General features: G+C 42.7%; 1 protein-coding gene across 2 annotated transcripts in view; it reads left to right on the top strand.

Moving 5' to 3' along the window:
* The window catches only part of DCDC2C (doublecortin domain containing 2C), a 107,623-nt gene that overhangs the window by 7,886 nt on the left and 85,212 nt on the right, over positions 1 to 14,525 (top strand). For both annotated transcript variants that reach the window (XM_084623925.1, XM_084623924.1), the window contains exon 3: positions 11,453 to 11,529. In XM_084623925.1, the coding sequence (XP_084480051.1) occupies positions 11,453 to 11,529 (77 nt within the window). The remainder of the gene's footprint in view (positions 1 to 11,452; positions 11,530 to 14,525) is intronic.

The following is a 14,525-nucleotide window of genomic DNA, read 5'->3' as shown; positions in this document are numbered from 1 at the left end:
TGGCAAGATCAAGACCATTGTCACAGAGTTTTTTCAAGGTACACGTAACTTCTGGTCACATGCAAAGAAATGCCGGGACATCTCTAGCTTTAGAAAGTGTACTTACCTCGACTTTGGCTAAAAATTTCAAAAGTCCAATCCACAGACAAATTAATTGGTCTGGTGTATTTTAAGTCTCTCTTCACCTCTTCAGTCCCTTCATCACCTTCGCAACAGCATTCCAGATCATCCTAATGTTCTAAACTCCTCAACATGCTGCGTAGCTCAGAATCAGAACCTGCACGAGCCTAGCAAGGTCTACATCACGCAGAGCCCAGTTTTGTCACTTGGTGTGTAAGTGAGGGAGCCCAGTACTTCACTGGGGCTGTTAAATTTGCATGTAGGTTTCGATTTAGATTGTAAGACTTTTTGGATGACGGGGATTACATCTTTCTTTTTCATTTTATGTAGTACTGAGCCCACTGTTTGCGCTCAACAAATACTTACAGGAGGAGCTGATATAAAGTTTGCCCAACATTTTGAATTATAAAAGATTCTTGCAACCTTTTCTTTGAGAATTGTTAACACTTACCAGTACTATGTTGTATGTAGAGGGTTGGAGAAAAAAGCCAGTTTGGGTTCCCTTCATGACACTCCCGGACCCAGCACATGGCCCCAACAGCCCACAGAATTTCAGGGTTGAAAGGACCTCAGGAGGTCATCTAGTCCAACCCCCTGCTCAAAGCAGAACCAATCCCCAATTTTTGGCCCAGATCCCTAAATGGCCCCCTCAAGGATTGAGCTCACAACCGTGGGTTTAGCGGGCTAATGGTCAAACCACTGAGCTATCTCTGCCCCCATCACCCTGTCCTGTGGGTACCACATGGGCAAGGAGACTCATGAGGTGGGAAAGCAGGAGAGCTAGGCTGCATATTGCCCCAGCAACCCATCCTTTCAACTCTGGGATAAGAGGCTTCCCCTGCTGCTAGCTTATGTAGTTGGTTCTGTAGGTTGGTTGGTTTGTTTGTTTGAAGTGGTAGTTGTCTCTCCTGAAGCCTCAGGGTTCAAACAGTACTTGGAGGTTGGTACCTTGAACAGGAGGGGATTAAAAAGTGGAAAAAAATCACTGCACAAGTAGTTAACATGTGCTCTACCTTGGGCTGTAATGGCACTCATTGAGGCGGAAGGAGAGGGGGGAAGGGAAGGCTAAATATGACACATGATAACAAGAAATTTGTGGTTTCTTACACATGGCCACTGCATCCCTTTAATATTGTTTGTTAAAAGTCCTCTGGGAGAATCTGTGCTATACATGTTTATCATTAAGGTTAAGAATCCATCACAGGTATTTTTAGTAAAAGTCAGGGACAGGTTGTGGGCAATAACCAAAAATTTATGGAAGCCCATGACCAGTCCCTGACTTTTACTAAAAATACCCTTGGGGAGAATAACAGTTGAGCACAGCTGGGAAGCTGACCTCCGGCAGCTGCTCCACACCCGCTGCTGCTCCTGCAGCCCTAGGGGGGCTGACCCAACCCCAGCCGCTACTTCAGCCCTGGGCTGTTTCTCCAGTGGCCAGGGGATTGCTGCTACAAAGGTCAGCCTGCTCGCCAGCTGCTCCGGCAGCCCCAGGGCTGACTGCTGCTCCGGCCGCCCTGGAGACTGCTGCTCAGGCAGGTCGGGCCTGGCTGCTGACCAGCTGCTGTAGCCCCTCTGCCGCTCTGCTGCTGCTTCAGCCCCAGGAAGGCTGACCCAGTCCCGGGTGCTGCTTTAGCCCTGGGGCTGCTGTTTCAGTGGCCCTGGGGCTGACAGTTGCTCCAGCCCTGCCACTGTGGAAGAAGTCCCGGAAAGTCACAGAATCTGTGATCTCTGTGACAGAATCATACCCTTATATATCATCAGAGGCTTTTCTGTGTTGCCAGTCGCTTTCATACCTAAGCCCAGGATCCTTGACTGGAAAAACTGTCTGTGCCACTCCTGCTTTTGGTACTTTGCCAGCAGCACTAGTGAGCGTGGTAAGGTAGAACTGATGCAATTCTACTTTGGTTTTGATTTTTACTTCTGCTAGGTCCTCAGTACTGAACATATGCTACTGTCAGGGAAGAGGAGGAAGGGGGAGGGAAAGGCTAGCATTCCCAGTGGCAGAGTAGGATCATTCATGTGCAGCTCTGGCATAGTGTGCCTCGCTATGGTGCAGCTGGCGAAGTAGTGAAACTGAGTAGGATAATGTCAATTATTGCTTTTTGGTGCCATGGAGAAAAGTAATAAAAATACAACAAACAGTTGCTCTTACTCCTGTAGGAACTGAAACACCTTAGTTCAAATTCAACTGATGAATTCTCTGAATCGTGCTTCTGACCTAGTTTTTAACAGTTAATCTAAACTGCTACATTTTCTGTATTCTCTGTTTGTCACCCATTATGCTTTGCAAAATGTCTCCTAGTTTATAGTGTTTTCTGAAAGTGAAACCACTGTTCCAGCTCCCTAAGGAATAGTTGTTCATTGAAATTCCATATACAGATTATGGGCCCTGTGAAGGTATAAGGGTTATTATTTGACTGAGGTTAGAGGCCAGCAGTGGGTTGACTGGCTGATTAGCCCCTCCTGCTGCACCTGCAGGAATAGACCTGCAGCTTAACTTGCTGATCCTCATAAAAAGAGTAGCAGGAAACGGAAAGGAGGAACTGCAGTACCTACTAGAGGCTGGAGCTACTGCTGGGAAGAACTGCTCCTGGAAGCAAAAATGGACAGAAAGGAGACTGGGGAAATCCTGTTATCAAAAGCTCTGAGGTAAGAGCCAGGATCTTTGGACTGAGGAACTACAGGGGGTGAGGGACAGACTTTGGGAAGTTTTGATCTTGTTTGTTGAGGAGACTTGAAATAAAAGCAAAAAGGAAACCACAAAAACTGACCCTGCTGGAAATTGCCTTCCCTGGACGCAGTGAGAAGATTCCAGGTAGAATTCCGCCAGGGAGTTCACTGGCTCAGAAAGAGCAAGCTGGGGTGCAGCCAGAAGAAGGAGTTATAAGACAGGCTCCAATCTCTTACATATAGTACCTGTAGATCTGAACCCCTTTCATAAAGAAGGGCCGTGGAGGAGATACTCCAGATGATTGTGAATCAAGAGCAGGTGGAAAATGAAAGGAACCACCAGTCCCAGAAGGTACTCCTGGCCTCTCAGCAATGTTTGCAGGAAGCCCAGCTATCTGAGCTTGAGTGGAACAGACTGTTCCAAGTAGATATGGCCTGCTTAATCTCATAGCAGCTGTGGTGAGACAGAAACAGCCATGGAGGGATGGACCTGCCCCAGAGTTTCACCCAGTCTCACCTTGACCAAGATGGGCAGCACCTGATGACCCAGAGACCTACCTGACCTACCTTCGAGTGGGCTGGGAGAAGAGTTCCTGGGCAGCGTAACTGGTCCCATAACTCACTGGTGAGGCCCAAGCAGTGTATTGGTCACTGAGTGTGGATGAAGCACAATCCTATGCAATGCAAAAGGCTGCCATCATGGACTGCCCTGGTCTCTCTACAGAAGCTTATTGGAAGATATTTTGGTTGGAGACATTCCTTAATGGGGCATGCCCCTGGGCAGTAGGTCAGTGGCTCTGGGATTACCCAATAACTAAACCCAGAGGCCGAGACTATGGTGGAACTTATTGACAATATTGGCCTAGAACAGTGTTTCCCAAACCTGGGACACCGCTTGTTCAGGGAAAGCCTCTGGTGGGTCAGGGCGGTTTGTTTACCTGCCGATTCCACAGGTTCGACCGGCTCCCACTGGCCGCGGTTCGCTGCTGCAGGCCAATGGGGGCTGTGGGAAGTGGCGGCCGGTACGTCCCTTGGTCCGTGATGCTTTCTGCAGCCCCACTAGCCTGCAGCAGCGAACTGCGGCCACTGGGAGCTGCGATCGGCCGAACCTGCGGATGCGGCAGGTAAACAAACTGGCCGGGCCCGCCAGGGGCTTTCCCTGCACAAGCAGCGTCCCAAGTCTGGGAAACACTGGCCTAGAACAATACCTACACATATGCTGGTACAAGCCTGGGTTCGATGGTTTTGGCCCGCATCCATGGCAGAGGTGGTCGAGACAACTGAGAGATTTCTGGAGGTTGAATTACCTGCAGGTGGGAAGGCCAGACTCTCAGTCAGCTAGCCACACTTAGAAAGGCAGCGAGAGATGATAACCTACCAACCCAGCGAGAATCTACCAAAATTTTACCCCACCCATGGGACCCTACACCCAGAACAGGGGCTCCAAAGTCCCAGGCTTTCAAGGAACCACCATTGCCCTCCTGTGAATGGCTCTGGTATGTTACCGCTGCAGGCAACCTGGGCTCATCCAACAGGGAATGACTCATGATGGACTGTGCCAGTATAATAAAGGGGATAGAGCCAGGGAATTCCAGTTGGGTGACCAAGTGCTCCCACTTCTTCCCAGGTCAGAGAGTGGCTTAGGGACAGACTTGGGGAAGTTTTGATCTTGTTTGTTGAGGAGACTTGAAATAAAAGGAAAAAGAAACCACAACAACTGATCATGCTGAAAACTACTTTCCCTGGACTCGACGAGACAGTTCCGGCAGAGTTCACCCAGGGAAGGCACTGGGTCAGCAAGAGCAAGCCAGGGTCCAGCTGGAAGAGGGTACTATAAGACAGGCCCCAATCTCTTACAGGCCTAGTCCACAAAACCTTTGCATGAGTGGTCCTTACTCATGTGAGTAGTCCCATTGTGTTTGCAGGAGTGATTCCTTCATGATTTCTGGTTTAGGGCTTTGCCCTTAAGGTAATGGCTAACCCAGAAGTGATTGTTGGACTCAGTGTTATAAGTTGAGCCCCATGACATTGTTTTATAATTTTTCATTTTAGTTTTTGGGAATTATTTGTTTCATTTTATCCATTAAAACCATTTTATTATATTTATGTGAATAAAATAACTCAAATGACCGTACATAAATAAAACTAGTATATAAATCCATATTTATGTGTACTACATCATTTTATTAAGCACTGTTTATTATTCCATGCCTTCAGACCTCACCAACCCTATCGCAGTCGGTCACCCCAAAATACTCTGGACAGCTCCTTAACACCGGCCATAGCACTTCCCCAAAATAATTCCTGGAGCATATCTTTTAGAAAAAACATCCAGTCTTGATTTAAAAATTGCCCAGGATGGAGAATCCACCATAACTCTTAGTAAATTGTTCCAATGGCATTACCTTAACTAATAAAATTTTACACCTTATTTCCAGTCTGAATTTGTCTAGCTTCAACTTCTAGTCATTGGATTGTGTTATAACTTTGTCTGCTAGATTGAAGAGCGTGTTATCAAATATTTGTTCCTCATGTAGGTACTTGAAGAGTGTAAATTGGATTGTGTTATAACTTTGTCTGCTAGATTGAAGAGCGTATTATCAAATATTTGTTCCTCATGTAGGTACTTGAAGAGTGTAATCAAGTCACACCTTGACCTTTTCTTTGTTTAAGCTAAATAGCTTGAGTTTATCACTATAAGGCATGTTTTCTAATCCTTTAATCATTTTTGTGGCTCTTCTCTGTACCCTCTCCAATTTGTCAACATCTTTCTTGAATTGGACACTAGAACTGGACACAGTATTTCAGCAGGGGTCACATTAGTGCCATATACAGATGTAAAATAATCTCTCTACTCCTACTCAAGATTCCCCTGTTTTATGCATTCAAGGATTGCCTTTGTCCTTTTGGCACAGTGTTGCACTGGGATTTTATGTTCACCTGATTATCCAGCGTGACCCCCAAGTCTTTTTCCGAGTCACTGCTTCCCAGGTTAGAGTTCCCCATCATGTAAGTATGGCCAGCATTCATTGTTCCTAGATGTATATCTTTACATTTGGCCATATTAAAAACACTTTATTTTTTGCTCGCACCCATCTTACCAAATGATCCAGATCTCTCTGTATTAGTGACCTGTCCTCTTCATTATTTACCACTCCCCCAATTTTTATGTAATCTGCAAACTTTATCAATGATGATTTTTATGTTCTCTTCCAGGCCATTGATAAAAATGTTAAATAGCATAGGGCCAAGAAGTGATCCTTGCTGGACCTCATTAGAAACATACCCATTTCAAGATTCCCTGCTTACAGTTACATTTTGAGACTTCTCTATTAGCCAGCTTTTAACGAGTTCAGTGTGTGCCGCATTCATTTTGTATTGTTCTAGTTTTTTAATCAAAATGTCATGTGGTACCAAGTGAGATGCCTTAAAGATGTCAAAATATATTACATTAACACTATTACCTTTATCAACCAAACTTGTAAAGTAATAAAGAAAAAAATTCAAATTACTTTGACAGGGTCTATTTTCTATAAACCCATCTTGATTGGCATTCATTGTATTACCTTTCTTTAATTCTTTATTAATCTTTCCATTATTTTACCAGAAATTGCTGCAGGCTGATAGACCTATAGTTATCCGGGTCATCTCACTTATCCTTTTAAAATATTGGCACAACCGTTATACCAATGTTGTTAAACTGATACAGTTATACTGGTGGTATCCCCAGGTGGACATACTTATCTCAGAATAAGAGTGTGGGTTTTTTGGTTGAGCTTAAACCCCTTCCAAAGTGACACAAGCTAAACTGAAAAAAGGCACTTTCATACTCGAGTGTCCATCTAGGGAGTTATTCTGTTGTAACTATATTGGTTTAAATTCACACCTTAGGTTATAACTTTGTTGTGTAGATGAGCATTTCTGGGCCTCAGTTGTCTTTCTCTAAAATGGCTGTAGTAGCGCTTCCCTGTCTTGCTGGGATTTTGGGAACATAAACACATTAAAGACTATGAAGGTGTCAAGATACTTTGGTAATGGGTGCCATAAAAGTACTTAAAATGGATAGTGGGAGTAATGGTAGTAAACACTGTACCTGGTAATAAGAGTTGGCAAGATGAGGACTATTGTTTGTGTATTATTACAACACAAGCAACAAAACATGCTTGATGTTTCTCAGTGTTTTACTTGAAAAACTTCAAAATTGAGTACAGTCCATTATTGGCAATATCTTAAGGGGAAAGGGCACACTTGTGAATCCTACTGCACTAAATTAAATGTTAATAGATGAGGAGTGGTCACAGGTGGTTCCTGATGTGTTATAAAACAGTTAACCGAGAACATTGACTGGAAGTCTGTTTTCATATTGTCAAGGTTCCTTCCCCACTCTGAACGCTAGGGTACAAATGTGGGGACCTGCATGAAAAACCTCCTAAGCTTATCTTTACCAGCTTAGGTCAAAACTTCCCCAAGGTACAAAGTATTCCACCCTTTGACCTTGGATTGGCCGCTACCACCACCAAACAAATACTGGTTACTGGGGAAGAGCTGTTTGGAAACGTCTTTCCCCCCAAAATACTTCCCAAAACCTTGCACCCCACTTCCTGGACAAGGTTTGGTAAAAAGCCTCACCAATTTGCCTAGGTGACTACAGACCCAGACCCTTGGATCTTAAGAACAATGAACAATCCTCCCAACACTTGCACCCCCCCCTTTCCTGGGAAATGTTGGATAAAAAGCCGCACCAATTTGCATAGGTGACCACAGACCCAAACCCTTGGATCTGAGAACAATGAAAAAGCATTCAGTTTTCTTACAAGAAGACTTTTAATAGAAATAGAAGTAAATAGAAGTAAAGAAATCACCTCTGTAAAATCAGGATGGTAGATACCTTACAGGGTAATTAGATTCAAAACATAGAGAATCCCTCTAGGCAAAAACTTAAGTTACAAAAAAGATACACAGACAGAAATAGTTATTCTATTCAGCACAGTTCTTTTCTCAGCCATTTAAAGAAATCATAATCTAACACGTACCTAGCTAGATTACTTACTAAAAGTTCTAAGACTCCATTCCTGGTCTATCCCCGGCAGAAAAACAGCATATAGACAGACAGACCAGACCCTTTGTTTCTCTCCCTCCTCCTAGCTTTTGAAAGTATCTTGTCTCCTCATTGGTCATTTTGGTCAGGTGCCAGCGAGGTTACCTTTAGTTTCTTAACCCTTTACAGGTGAGAGGAGTTTTTCCTCTGGCCAGGAGGGATTTCAAAGGGGTTTACCCTTCCCCTTATATTTATGACACATATTTTGACACAGTCATACAGAAGATCGTTCCATAGTTTTATTGCTCAGTGATATTAGTAAATACACACCCACATAGGCAATCCTCAAAGCATAAGTAAATATACTGTTATGGTCTGCATATTGAATCAGTTTTTGTCTTTTTTGTCTTTTCACTAACCTTTGGAAGAGAAGAGCCAACTTCTGCAATGGTTTATAGCCCCTGCAAAGTAATTAATTGCATTGGGATTGCGTAGGTTATAAATAAGGCTAAGATTTAGTCATGGGTATTTTTAATAAAAATCATGGACAGGTCATAGGCAATAAACAAAAATTCATGGCCTGTGACCCGTCCATGACTTTTACTATAAATAGGCCTGATGGCCAGCCCTTGCTCCAGCGGCGGAAGCTGACTGCCCCTCGGCCACCCACTGCTCCGAGGATCCCGGGGACCACTACTTTGGGTCCGCTCTGGGACTGCTGCTGCTCCGGGACCGCTGCTCCTGGGCCACCCCAGGACCGCTGCTGCTCCATGGCCCCTGGGGCCAGCCGGATTGGGCCACTTGAGCAGCAGCTGGTGCAGCTGGCCCCAGGACTGCCTGAGCAGCTGGCCTCAAGCCGCTCCAGCTGGCCTCAAGCCGCTCCAGCTCCGGTGTGGCTGACCCCAGGGCTGCTCCAACAGTGGTGGACCCAGAGCTGCCCCAACAGCGGTTGGTGCAGCTGGCCCTGGGGCCGTCTCAGTAGCTAGCTCCGGGGCCAGCTGCTGGGGTGACCCTGGGGTCAGCTGCACCGGCCGCTGCACCTGTGGAAGTCACAGAGATCCAGGAAATTCATGGCATCCGTGACCTCCGTGACAGACTCGCATCCTTAATTATAAATTAATGCAGAATTTGGCCACTGGTATCTCGGTTAATGTGTTTGTGTGCTAATCCTCATGTATCTCTCTTAATGTTTTCTTTGTGACTTTTAGCACTTTGTTTCCAGCCATTGTTCATGTGGGTAGCTTTCAAGGGGTTTGATGCACTTGCAGTTTTATGATCTGAGTATGTATTACTGGGTGCCCTGTTAGTGTTACTCCTTCTGTCTCCTTAGTTTGCTGTTACATGTTCTTAGGATCCCAAACTGGCTCTAGAATTCAAATTCAAGCAGTTGGGAGTCAATATGCAAATACTTACATGATGGTCTCTTTTTTTTTTTAAGTACTTGTGTGGGGGTGCTTTTTGAAAAATCAGGACAGCTTAGTATCCGTGTTCTGCTGTGATTACTATATTCTGAACTGTTGTGTGAGACCCTGTTTGAGTCTTAGTCCCAGTTTCTCACTTCTTGGAAAGGCTGCTGAGTCTCTCAGGGAAAGGAGTTTATTATGCCACTTGACAGTGATCCCTCTGGTTGATCAAACTGTGTCAGCAGTCTCTGAACAGAATCCTCTCCCGGAAGGATGCGGGATGGCGGTGACACTAAGCCTTGAGGATGGGAGAGGTAAAGCAATGAAAAACTTGGGGCTCTTCGAGCCTCCGACAGTTTCTCCAAAATGATGCTCTTCAGAATCTGACCATTGGATGGGACGGAGCTAAAGTATAATCTAAGTATGGCCCAAAAATGAAATGAATACTTTGCCTCAGTTTTCAGGGAGGATGATAATATGGAACATGTGCGTGAAGGCAGTATGGCTGAGGGAAGTTAGTGTCTAGAAATGGAAATTTCAGGTGGAAGAAAATCTTAAAGAGCTTGATGTACTCCAGTCAGGGGGATTGGATAATTTCCATCCCAGAATACTGAAAGAACTAGCACATAAGATTGCTGGTCTTGTAGCAAGGATTTTTAATAAATCTATCTATTTAGGGGTAGAACCATATAGCTAACATCATACCTGTATTTAAGAAAGGGGAAAAAATGTGATCCAGGCAATTACAGACCTGTTAGTCTGACCTCAGTAGTATACAAATTAGAACAAATTGAGAAGGAAATAATAATTAAATTAATGGAAATAAATGGTAAAGGGAATGTTGAGACATTATTGACATGAACTGTGACCATATAGATCATTGTTGCAACCAAGGTCCTATAGTTGCACCAAATCTTGTATAAAGAAGGTCAAATAAGGTGTCTATGAAAAGGTTGTAATTTGCTGGTCATGATTATGCTGTCTGTATGTGTCTATTATTTTTGTATTTGAAGTTATGAATATTGGCTATGTACTTGTATCTCAATGTGTTCGATTCTAAGTAGCACTAGTGAAGCAGTTGGCCAGCTTATTGAGAAGGGACTCTTTAGATTAAGTGCCCAATCAAGAAACACTTAACTGACAATGGACCTTGGGAGACTCCAAACACTTAACTGAGAATGGACCTTGGGAGACTCCAATCCACATATGAGGAATCTTCCTGGGAACGTTCAAGGTAGCATGTGAGCAATGGTTGCTCTACCTGTAAAGAACTGAGTCATGCATGGACATGTGATTTGCCCATGTGACTCCAAACTCCATCTTGCTGCTGTGCTGTGGATGTACTCCAGAGACAGATTTGAGCCTGCAGTTTATTCCATCACTGCTACAAGCCTGAACCAAGAACTTTGCAATTGCTGTATGTAATTGATTACTTTGACCAATTTTAACTCTCATCTGTATTTCTTTCTTTTTATGAATAAACCTTTAGATTTTAGATTCTAAAGGATTTGCAACAGCGTGATTTGTGGGTAAGATCTGACTGGTATATTGACCTGGGTCTGGGGCTTGGCCCTTTGGGATCGGGAAAACCTTTTTTCTTTTACTGGGGTATTGATTTTCATAACCATTCATCCCCATAAGGCGCGGTGCTAGTGGTGATATCGGGAAACTGGAGATGAGACTCGGAAGGGGAGGAGGGCATGGCTCTGAGTTGGCACCAATAATTCTTTCTCTCAGTTGCTTTGCTGGCTGGTTCTTGCTCATATACTTAGGGTCTAACTGCTTGCCATATGTTGGATCTGGACAGAATCTTCCCCCAGGTCAGATTGGCCATGATCTTGGGATTTTCTTCACCTTCCTCTGCAGTATGTAGGTGTGGGCTGGGTATATCTCACTTAATCATTTCCCTGCCATTGTGGAGGCCTTGATCACTGGTGCACATTGGTCCCTCATGTTCACTGCCTGTGGACATAATAGTGTAGTCTCCTATAGTCTATAATACTGTGGTCTAATTTTGGTTGTTGGGTTTAGTGGTGTTGTAGCCTTTGAGATACAGGAGGGCAGACTAGATGATCTGGTGGTCTCTTCTGGCTTTAAACTCTATGGCTCTATGACTCTATAACATTTGAACCTGGGTCTGCCATGTATATAACTGAGCAGCACTTTTAAGATTAAAATGTTTTAAACATCCCGCATAATGTGTGTTTTATTTTTCTTGCAGATTAAACCAGTAGTTCATAGTAAAATACGTGTGCCTTCCAGGTGGCAACTGATCTATAATAAGCCACGTAATATCAAGTAAGTATGTTGTGAATCAAAACTCTAGATTTGGTTTTAAATATTCTGCAAAACTCCAAATGTCTAGTTCAGTGGAAAGATTATGTTTATAATGAAGCCCAGGTACAACAAACGTAATTTGGAAGGGCCAAATTCAGTCTTGATTTACACACTGTGTAGCTCCTATTAATTTAAATGTAATTTGTATCATGTGTGAGCCAGAGCAGAATTTGGCTCCCTTTATCATTGTGGAGGGATGGAGCGAGGGGCGAGAAAGAGGGCACCACATTCCTTATAATTATATTGATTTTTTTTTTTTTTGCAGCAAACTATTTTTTGGAAAAAAAATTACATATTCTAGGGAGTTATGTGATGTAGCTTTTTTGTGTCACAGATAATATTGTAAAAGGACACTTAGGATGAAAGTCATATTTAAAAAAATCTGTATTAGAATCACTAAAATAGATTTTTAAAACAGAGAAGTGCCATGAATGGAGGGATCAGAAATGAGCAGATTCTCATAGGGGTACAGAAGGAGGGAGTTCCAAAGGGATGGTCACACTTGATATTGATCTGTGGTGAAATATACTGCCCTCCATATGTTGTTAATAAGGAAGCGTGTTGTATGGCTGCACTACCTCCACTAAAAATGTGATGTTCTGCGGGCAGTGGAAGCAGTGCAGTTCTGTTGCACAAGAAGTGGGGAAGGAATAACTGGATGTGGAGAAGAAGAGCCAAAAATGCGTTGTGCCTTAACATATGATGCCACTTTAAGTTCCATTTGAGAGAACTACAGTGGTAATACTCATAGGTTACTTAAAGCGATGAGCATTCCAAGAAGAGCCCTTTTAAAAGTTTATGTATTTTATTTACGTATTTTTTCAACTTTTAAAATGCCCATTGTTCCCACTGGATGCATGTACAAATATTTAAATTACAAGAAGTGACAGAATCCAAAAGACAATAATAAGATTATCTGAATCCCACCAATTAATCATTAAGCCTCTATCATCACCCTCTGCCAAGAATTTATCTTTCCTAGTTGAAGCTTGGGAAAAATAAATGAGGTTGCACTAGGACCTAAAGTTAACAGATTTGGGCTCTGGCAAATGTAGAATTCATTTTACACCTCCATTTGAGGATCCTACTCTAAGAATGCCCTGCCTTCCATATTCCATGCAATTAAATAAAGAGATTTTTAGCCCAGGAGTTTTGTATAATCTCATCTGTTATGGTATCATGTGGGGAAAGAGGTGGTTTCAGATGTAATCATGATCCAATCCATTCAAGGCTTTTGAGGTCAAAACCAATAACTTTTAAATTGCACCCAGAAGTAAATAGGAAGCCAGTGCAGTTTTCAGAATCCAGAGGTATTGTGCTTCTGGTGATAAATATAACTAACAAGCTAGTGCTGAAATATTTAATCTTCCATAGCCTTAAAGCAGTTCAAACTAATTTCAGCATCAAACCCAAAAAGAGTTGAGATTAAAAAATGTAGACTAAAGAGTATTTATGATATCACGTATGATTTGAATTGCTACTTCAAAGAAAGGAAGAGGGTGTTTATTTATATACATAACTCTCAAACATTGGATGTTTTCCATGAGTACATTAATATAACTGAACTTAGAGATAAAAAAGACCCATTAGGTCATCTAGTTCATTCCCATGACAGTCATGGCTTGCTCCCTACTATATGTTTTCTAGTGCTTTGTCTAATCTAGTTTTAAATTATTAAATTAAATTTAAATTGGACCCTCCAAATCATCGTTCGGGATTATTCTATGGTTTTATATTTCTCACCAACAGGCACTTTTCCCCTTGTGTGGGCTATTTTGTTCTTAATTTTATTTTGTAAAAATTATATCCATTAACATAGTTCAGAAAATAATGGTATTTAAAATGTACCATAGCAACACTTTTTTGGTAAATCTAATTCACTGTTTTAATGCATGATCTCTGTGTTTTATATTAATTTACTGAAAATTCCACTAGATGGCCCCAAATATCTTCCAAACCCAGCCTTTCTCATTTTAAAATATTGTTTTAAAGTGGCATCCGGACACACATATCTGCTCTTGACTGCAATTTGACATACTGTATTATTCATCCCAGGAATTATGATTATTATTTTTTATACTTTTTAAGAGTAGAGTTCATGAGAAGCATTGGCCATACAACAATATTAACCTATATAGGGAGTTGTATTAACCTATATAGGGAGTTGTACTATGGCACAATGTGTAACTTCAATGTGTATTTACAAAATATAGTGCACAGATGCTCTTGGAGAAAAAGGCATAATGAGGAAAATTAAAAGTCAAAGGGATGGGTGGAAGCCCCAGTGCATAGGGTATTTAAAGCTGAACTGAATAAAACACTTATACATTCATAATAGGCAATTAATTAATTATTACAGTGTTCAAACATATGCTAGGTGCCCTGAATTACACGTAACTAGTACCTGGTCCCTGTTTCAAGTGACCTATAATCTAAGTTCCCATGTGATGTAATAAAACAGTGTTGGGATGGAGAAGGAGAAACATGAAGGTAGAGTCTCACGGGTATTGCAGCAGCTTTTCAGCACTTGGGCATCATAAAGTGGTTGAACTCCCGCTATAGCTGGCCAGTGGAGAATTCTTCTTGCGTAGCAAAATTCTCTGGCATAAAGCTAGCAGAGCTGGCTCCTTTTCCAGCCCTCCCCTCTTGCCCCAATGTAGCATTCTCCAAAATGCTACATTCATTCTGCACAGATGCAAGGTCAATTATGGAACTTACAGCAAAGGTGGGAGTTAGAACAGGCTCTCAACTACTATATACTGGTGTAGGATCTGGAAGCTGTAACTAGTGGAGACTCTCTAAGCTGATGGGAGAGAGCTCTCCCATTGACTTAATTACGCTACCTCTGCAAGAGGTGATAGCTATGTTCTCCCACTGACCTAGCGCTATCTACACCGGCACTAACTTTGGTGTAATTTACGTCGCTCACGGGTGTGGATTATTCACACTCCTGAGTG

This window comes from Lepidochelys olivacea (genome assembly GCF_965140295.1).
Source record: "Lepidochelys olivacea isolate rLepOli2 genome assembly, chromosome: 3".
Classification (NCBI taxonomy): domain Eukaryota; kingdom Metazoa; phylum Chordata; order Testudines; family Cheloniidae; genus Lepidochelys; species Lepidochelys olivacea.
This window is presented reverse-complemented; position numbering and strand designations above follow the sequence as displayed.